The sequence below is a fragment of the Pinus tabuliformis genome, chromosome Q, assembly GCF_031772625.1.
Source record: "Pinus tabuliformis cultivar Carrire ecotype Pingquan chromosome Q, CPIR1, whole genome shotgun sequence".
NCBI lineage: Eukaryota > Viridiplantae > Streptophyta > Pinopsida > Pinales > Pinaceae > Pinus > Pinus tabuliformis.
This window is the reverse complement of record NC_142296.1, coordinates 275,844,435-275,853,455: the sequence shown is the minus strand read 5'-3', so window position 1 is coordinate 275,853,455 and position 9,021 is coordinate 275,844,435. Positions and strand designations below refer to the sequence as shown.

Genomic DNA, 9,021 nt, shown 5'->3' with positions numbered 1-9,021 from the left:
TGGCATGTCCATCGCGAACCCGAAAACCCACAAAGCCCACCTACTGAAGATCAACCTACCCCACACACCCCCCCTGATTCCATTCAGATGAATGAATGGCAAATCCTCTCTCAACTACACCCAGGTTACAATATTGCAATTGATGACCTCGACATGATTGGCTACCGCGACTTCGATGTCAACCACAATTGGTCACAAAATACTGTCCCTCCCCCTTTGCAAGAAACTGCCATCAATTTCATTGAATTCAACCGCTCACCCATTCAACACCAACATCATTCATTTTCCAACCTTCCCCATGAGCATACATTATCCCCCACCCAAAGCATAGCTTTCACCGCTGTTTTTTCACACTTCAAAACCCCTTCGCCAAAATCCCCACGGAAGATCATCGTACAAGGAACAGCTGGCACAGGAAAATCCCATTTGATTAAATGCCTTCACCAAGCATTTGTCGAAAACTCGCCAGCCAACAAAAACCCTTTGTTGTTACTTGCACCAACCGGCGTTGCAGCTTTCAACATAAATGCCCTCACAATTCATTCTGCCCTTCATATCCCTATCCAGACAATGCATCCTCTCGAAGGGCAGCCGCTCCTACACCTGCAAGAGCAACTCCGTCATGTAGAATACATCCTCATTGACGAAATGAGCTTCATTAGTCCAAAAATGCTTTCTCGCATTGACGATCGTCTAAGAGAGGCATTCCCTCTTCATCGGAATACACCATTTGGTAATCGCTCAATTATCCTTGTCGGAGATTTAGGCCAACTACCACCTGTAAAAGACATTCCTTTATATGCTGGGACATCGCATGGCACTGCACTTTGGCGCAGCTTCGACATATTCATAACACTTTCAACCGTATTCCGTCAACAAGGAGCTAGCTCGTCCCAGGTTGCTTTCCGGCAAATACTTTCAAATCTTAGGAATGGAATATCTACACTTGAAGATTGGCAACATCTAATGTCAAGAACAAGTTCCTCTCTTACACATGAAGAGAAATGCACATTCGACGAGTCCATGCACCTATTCGCAACAAACAACGCAGTTGTCTTGCATAATAAGAAAATGCTCAAACAATTGAACATCCCAGTAGCACTTTCCTCTGCGGAACAACAAAGACAGAAAACTCCTACTACAACAGAAGATGAGCACCTACCTGCAAAGGTGCTCCTATGCAATGAACAAAAAGTTATGCTCACCAGCAACTTATGGGTACATGCAGGCCTTGTCAATGGCGTGCTTGGGAAGGTCATCTCAATATTTTATTCAACTGACTTAAAGCCCCCAGCATTACCATCCTTTGTGGTTGTTGACTTTCAACAATACAGAGGAACACCGTGGGACATTTCACACCCAACATATGTACCCATTCCTCCCATCACAAGGGGTGCACGCCGTCAGATACCACTTCAAATGGCATGGGCTTTAACGATACACAAGTCACAAGGAATGACATTAGACAAAGCAACAGTGGACATCGGCACCAGAGAATGCCAAGGGCTAACATTCACTGCAATTTCAAGAGTGCGGTCGCTAGCGGACATACACATCAATCCAGCATTCCCATTCTCCCGCATTGCACAATTGCACAAGAATCCATATCTTAAGCGTAGACAGCAAGAGGAATCATTCCTTGCATCAAAATCTATCCAGGATAATACACTTTAGCCAATCATACAACCTGCCTTCCAGAATTACCCACATGGTAAACACCACTCACTACATAACGAAGTTTCACATAGATTTCTTGCTATTACAGTTAATTTCATATGATTTTATACTCATTTGGAATCATTTAATTTATTTCAAATATTCAAACAAAATCGTCAAACATATTCATTGTCAGTTACAATGTTTACTTTTTGGATGCCAACAGGTATGAATACATGCTACCTACGACAGTTGTACGAGTGTTGCGAAGAAATCCAGCAACAAGAACTTACATTACAAGATATGCAGACAAGGATCCTCCCACAACCATCCATGCCACTTTACCGTTTGCGCCCAGCAATTACGTTGTTAAAGAATATAAGGAAACTACTTAAGATTACAATTCACATCCATGAAAGGGATGCACACAGGCAGATGCAACATCAACTGCAGGAACAGCTCGCACAACATGGCACCACAATAAACACTAACTGGTGTTGCCGATGCCATGGCCCATCATGCATATATGATTAGCGGCTCATTCTCAATTACATCTCTACATAATGCTTTTATTGTACATATGCTTAGAAGCCAACGAATACTTTCATTGTATATATCTTTACTTATATCTGGCATGTTTAGTTATATCTTCATAGAATTGTTCTCTGTTGTATGGACAAAGAGTATTCAAGTACGTGGCCCACTGCTCTTTGTTTTGGGTTTTATGATTCAACCACAAACTTTTTTTATTAAGAAACACGTTTCTCACTTTAGATAGGTCGATGTTTACAACAACCTATTAGGGAAATTTTCATTCAGCTCTTTAATTCTTTCTATTAGTTTTGATAGGGTCAAAATCTGCATATTGTTTTTTATCATTTACCCAGTTGATGCCTAGCTATGAATCTCCCAGTATCTGGATTTGACCAGTACCTTTCTTTATTGTTAAATTTTCCAGTATCGAAAATGCACTCAACTCTGCCCAGTAGTTCGTACCTTCTGCCAATGCAGCTTTGAAACAGAAACTATGGTTTTCCTTCAGAAATAACACACGTCCAGCACCACAAATCCCTGGAATCTATGGGAATTTTATGTCTCATGCATTTCATATTCATATTTGCAATTAAAATAGTAGATGAGGATAGTTCTTGACAGTAGAGGTGTTTTCTTTATAATGAACTATTTCTTTTATTCTGGGCTCTTCACATGCTTGGTGATGCATGTTAGAGTGCCAAGTATTGTGAGTTCATTTATTTTAGTTTCATATTGTCTAGATATGGCTCTTGGGCCTTTACTCCTTGGAAATTAGAAGTGCTATCATTTTCATTTTGGAGGACAGGTTTGTTCAATTGACATTCTTTACTGTAGATTACAGCTGCTGGCTTATAATGTGGATAAGTTTAGGTCCTGTTCATCTTTTTGAAAGGTAAATGAAATGGTGTCATTGGTTGCCATCTGAAAGTTTTTGGTGCCTGGAGAACAGTTTTTTTGACTTATAGCTTTATCAGTGAGAAAGGTTTCATATCAAATTTCCTCGTGGTTTAATTGCATCAGCTGCTTCCTTAACTGTATTATTTTAATAGCTCAATGAAGACCGCATTCGTAAATGTTAATCTCAAAGCAGTCATAAGCAGTCATAAGCAGTCATCAGCAGTCATAAGAAATAAACTAAACCTTGATGCCCAAAATCACAATCCTAAAATAATCTGATAGCCAGCACAGCCGAACTTCATAACATAGTATGGCCAAGGTCTACTAAATTTAAGGCATCCACAACACGGTGCATTTTCTGTTCTCCAAATGGTTAAGCAGGTAGTTGAGATGATTTGTTTTTCCATTGAATACAGTATACCCCAGAACAGGAGTTCGCGTACTTGATAGAACAGTTCTCTGTGGTTTTTTTATCCAAGTTGAAAGATATTGTATGAAATCATGACTTACATGGTTCTTTTTGTCTTCAGCTCGTCCACATACTTAACCACGTATCCCAATGAGTTGCAAAAATGATTATAGAAACTTTGTACAGAAACTAAATGATTTCTCACATCTGTCATCTTCTGCAATCCAGTACATGGTCCACTGCTCTGTGCTTTTTGTTGGTTAACTGATCTGTGTTTTGCAATACGAGAGAGCAGGTTGGGCTCTACAGCCCAGATGGCAAGATTCCTTCTACATTAAACAACAAAAACATGTCAGCATTTTACCCTTCCATCACATTCACAAAGTTGAGTTTTATATCATTTGGATGTTCAGCTTTCAAAGCTGCTCCAGACACACACAATGGGTTGCACACTGCTATTACTCTGTTTTCTAAAACTCTCAATTGCTTAGTTACACAGACTTACAAGCAGAATAGCTCCTGTTCATCACTCAGCTATACAACAGATTATAAATCTATAAAGAATTTAGTTTTACTCCACCCCAATAAGGTCTGGAATGTTATATGCACAAGCCAGTACAACTGTTTATAGTTCATCACTTAAGTTAATTGCTCAACGCCATGATTAGTGTGAAATGGATGTTATTGTTAAGATGCTATGCTGAAAGAGCTCACTTTCTTTGGTGTTGCAACCACAAGTGGAGCTCCTGGAGAATTTGTAATAGCAAATTTGTCATGCATAAATTTGCTATCCACACTGGATTCATCTTTTGGAACAATCTTCTAGCAATAGCAGCTTTTTAGACCATTCTGGCCCTTGTAACACACATGTCGCTGTTTTTTACTTGCCGGAAGTTCCAAATGACAGAAAATTTACCAACAGTCGCAACTAGATGGCACTCCTGCCTTCCACTCTCAGTAACCTGCAGTGATGAAGAGAATAGATGTCAGAAATTAGTACACTTGAAGAGCTAATAAAGGTTATATTCCAGCCCAACGGTCCTGTAAGGTTCAATTGCTACATGTTATGAAGTTGAAGTCATTTTTTGTGTACCGTATCCCTTCATAGACAATTGCTAACTTTATATACATTATTATTTGTTTATAGTGGTGATATTCAAGAAGCATATGGCCAAATTTTTCTGTATCTGTAAGGCATCCTTTAAATATCAAGCTTTCCTTCGAAAAATATATCTTTCCCCTCTTCTTCAATTAACAAAGGCCCCGCAACCTCCTTTTCTCATCAAGAATGTGCAATATTTATGTCTTCATCAAATCACACAAGCATCTGTCGGAAGCATACAATAAACTGTTGTTAGAGCATGTGAGCAAAGCATTTTACTATTCTTGAGAGATGTAGTTGTGTTCTGCCTTGGCTGGACTGTATCTAGGGTTTCATTCAGTCATCATTTAAAGATGCATTAGTCTCTCGGAGGCTGTCGAAATCCAGGATCTCTTCTCCATCTGGGATGTATGCTCAATACTTGCCCATACCTTTGCCATATCTTTTTTAATGTTTTGGGTTTGCTTCCTTCACCCACATGTGCTTGTTCTTGCATGTTTTGATGTTTTTTCGGCATTCTGATGGGGTTCATTTTGGTTGATTACCTCCTCAAAGCACTTCACTAATACAAACTCCCCCTGCTTCATGTTGGATGATATCCTTCCTGTCCACACACACAATAGAAACAGAATTCTAAAAATGCAAAGTGCGGTAGATAAGATGATAATTTTTTTAACAGAAATCTAAATCTAGGTTTTAAATCTCCTCAAGGAAGTAAAAGTTCACACCTCATTTGGGTTCATTGTTTCAATATTGCTTCTATGAGCCCTTCTAAAGCATCAAGTGCTTCAATCAGAGTGTTGGCAGGCAATGCTTGCTCTTCCATCTTCAAAATCCTTAATCTCTTCTTTATAGCCTCTACCCTTTTGCATACTTGTCATCACATACCCCCCTAAAGTGAATAATCTACCTTCCCCTTCTTCATCAACAAAAAAAACTCTGCTTCGTCATCCTCTGCAACCAGGCTTTGGTTTCAAGTGGGATTCTGTCCTTTTCATCTTAAGCTCTATTCAGAGTTCTGGCTACCTCTGTACATTTCACCTCTGGCTCATTTTGACTACAAGTTCCTCCGGATTTTCAGGTTTTCTTTCTGATTTATTGCATTGGGAGACTTCAATTTGTAGTGGCAAACCTTCATATAAGTTGGGTCAGGCTTTCAGCATTTTCAGGCCTATTCTCCTTTGTCTGAGCACATCAATTCTGAGATTGTCCTGTATATTTATAATCAAAAGGTAAAGCCAGACTTTCAGGTGCACAAATCATGATCATCAAATTTCTTCACAGAATGATACTATTATGAGGATTCTGCCCCATTTGAATCAAAGGGTGATGCAGTTGGAAATGGAATGTGCTTTCCTAAGAAGCACACAGTAAAGTCAGAATGATATTTCAGGTGCTTCCAATCACATAAACTTGGACTCTGCAGAGATTGGAGAAATCAGGGAAGAAGACACTGTGTGGCAGCTCCTTGAAGCCATGGAAATAGGAGATTTGGAACCAGTGCACTCTACCCAAGGAATGGGAGAAGCTGACAGCTGTAACATCTTTTATTTTTCTAATGTATTTCAAAGTTTTACTAATACTAGGAAGCTATTACAGGATTTATACTTGTGTGAACTGTTGGAAATCTTTGTTAGTAGTCTTTTGTAAGCTGGGAATTTTAGACATGGAGCTGGAATGCCTAGCTTATCTGGAATTTCAAAGAACAATGTACTTCTGCTGTTTAGCTCTCCTACAGCATCTTTTTGATTAATACGAAAGTTTCCTAGTTTTGGTTTAAGAAAGAAAAAGGCAACTCTGCTCTGAACAATTTTGTTGCCTCTGACACTAACATTGATGCAACAGCAGTTGTGAAGACCTTGTCAGAGAACTGATTATCCTTCCTTAAGCAACATTGGTTGGCGATATTTCTCTTTTGAAAGGATATACGCAGATTACATAATTGATTTCGTAAGCCCAAATACAAGACCTAATTGCTTTTACGGTAATTTGAATCTACAATTTCTGGAGTAGTATTTGGCGGTTCTGAGCTTATCTCTGTTTGCAATTTCATGACTAAGCGTTACTGCTGTCTACAGATACTTCTATGGTGTGATGTTAATAATTATTGCAGACAAGTTGGTTATACTACCAATTGCATTCCTTATTTAACAAGATTTCCCAACATACTTTGAAAAATACAATACATGAATTTAAAATCGGTTTCAAAATTTTAATAACGTTAATGTTTTAGTTGTAGTGTCAACTAGTAATGTAAGTGATTTGTTTTAATATTTGCAAATCACAAATTTCACCACTTTTCATTTACCATGTACAACGTTGTAATTTACTTTTTACTTAAAAAAAAAGCGTGTTGCCAATAATCTTTTGAATCTATTGACCTTTAAGTATGAACGCGTTCTACACTTACTATATTGATATGAATGGTTTGGTTTTGGTTTTGTTCTTTTAATATCAAATGTACTGGTACATGATGCTCAACGTGGTTATTGCCTTCCTCACTACTCAACTTTCTATATGCTTCACTATCTATAGAACTCTCTTCCTTTTACTAATCCTATCGGCCTCTCTTTGTACCTTTTGGGACAATTGCTAGTTTAATAATTTAGATTCTTATGCATTAATATTAAATTTGGTCTACTTCAAATAAGGTGACAAGATAATTTAAGGACATTCTTAATAGTAGCAAACGTAGCATGATTTTGCAACCAACTAACCCTAGGAATAGGAAATTAAGGTTATAAAATGGCTCTTTAAAATTGCCCATAGACCACTATTAGTTTAACATTGACCAATAAAATTTATAATATTTATTTTTCAAAACTAAATATTTTTTCAATATTATTAAAAGATTTATTTTTTTTATTTTTTTTTGTAAACTTGACAGTGCTTCCTCTATTTATATTAATTTTCCAAAATCAGAGACTTCCATTTGTTCCAGGTGACTTGCCCGAAGGAAACCAAATAGCCACCTGTCTGCATTAAAACGTGTCTAAAATTTAAAAAAGGTTTTTTGCTATCCATCTAGCGGCATTGTCTTTACTGTCTATACTACTACTTAGATAAAACAAATTAAACAAGTAAAAGCATTTCATCAAAATTTTATCAGATTTGAACTGGACCGCTGCATCAATCCTCGTCCGAGGATATTACTGGGGTTGGCGCTTTGGCACTGGAGCCAAGCATCTCGCTCCTCTTCATATCTTGTAGTGTCTACTCAATTCTTCCCAAGGCCAAGTTGTTTTTGTAGGTCTGTATCTGAACTGTTGCTATTTCCCTGAGTAGTTCAACCCTGACTAGATCCTTTTCCTTGGTATTCTCCTTTGCCTCTGTTCTGCCACCCGCTGCTTGTTCTCGATTCAGGGTCATGGCCTGTGCCACCACATTCTTCATTACCCAATATTGTTGTATTGTTTGCCTGAAGAGAGAGTGGCGGCCTCGAGAATTCCCTGGATCGGGAACCATACTTTCCCACTCCTCCATGGGGATGTCCTAGTTCTTGATATTGTCATTAAGTTCTCTCTCCCAACCAACAATTTGGGCTCTGATGTCTGGCAGGTTCCCTGCCATGTAGGCGTCAATAAGGGTTTTCATATGTTCACTGCACGGCTTCCTCCCTCTTTTCCTTTGATCTTTGCTCGAACCGCTTATTCCTTCTTCCATATTTTTATCTCTCTTGCCTCTTGTGGGCACCATGTTACTCCCTGTCTGCCTTTGACTCTCTTCTTCTCATTGTTCTCTGTCTTCCTCACTATGCTAGGCGTGGTGTGAGGTGAGACCTATCACATAGCCATTACATTTATCAGAATTATAATAGTAAAACAAAACAATTTCCCATTTACCTATTTCCTTTTTGTTATCCCTTCCGTTTCTAGAGTTTGTTTCCTTCGAGATTTCTGTCGTAATGTCGCCAGTCCTCTCCATGTTATGGGTTCGTTCCTTTCTTGATTCTCTTGCCATTTTTCCCTCACGGCAACAGTCGACACGTAGCCTGCCTGTTCTGGGCATCCTCATGGATTCTTCCCCAAGTAAGGTCGGTTTTCTATTCCTCTCTTCCCAGGGTCTCTCTGGTTTGGCTATGTCTTCCCTCAGGGTGCTGGCCCTAAATTCATCCCCTAGGCTTTTCATGTTTCCCTGGTTCTCTTTTTTCTCTATTTTTTTCTTCCCCGAGGTGCTTCCTTGATACCTTCTGGATCCCTCCCATAGTTTCCCATAGGGGTGACTATAGTCGCGCTCTGTCTAAATTTATTTCAAGCTTTTTCCATGGTATTGACCTCTCCCATCTTGGGTTCTAGTCCCTCCCATCTTACCTTCCTACCCTGTTTTTTCCCAAGCATTTACTATTTTGTCTAAACCAGGGTCGCAAGAGGGTCTGTGTTCCTCCTTGACTGGCTCATTCTTTTTCCATATCAGATTTCCTATA

At 39.0% G+C, this 9,021-nt stretch overlaps 1 protein-coding gene across 1 annotated transcript; it reads left to right on the top strand.

Annotated features, from left to right (window-relative positions):
* The first annotated feature begins 648 nt into the window (after positions 1 to 648).
* On the top strand, positions 649 to 2,051 carry LOC149219288 (uncharacterized). The gene is made up of 2 exons (XM_089386775.1): positions 649 to 1,343; positions 1,883 to 2,051. Exons 1-2 carry the CDS (start codon positions 649 to 651, stop codon positions 2,049 to 2,051), a joined length of 864 nt encoding a protein of 287 aa, XP_089242901.1.
* The last annotated feature ends 6,970 nt before the right edge of the window (positions 2,052 to 9,021 follow it).

Coding starts and splice junctions, on each gene's coding strand:
- LOC149219288 (XM_089386775.1), top strand. CDS start 649: ATGAGCTTCATTAGTCCAAAAATGCTTTCTCGCATTGACGATCGTCTA. Junction 1,344..1,882: donor CAACAATACAGAGGAACACC/GTGGGACATTTC, acceptor GGATGCCAACAG/GTATGAATACATGCTACCTA.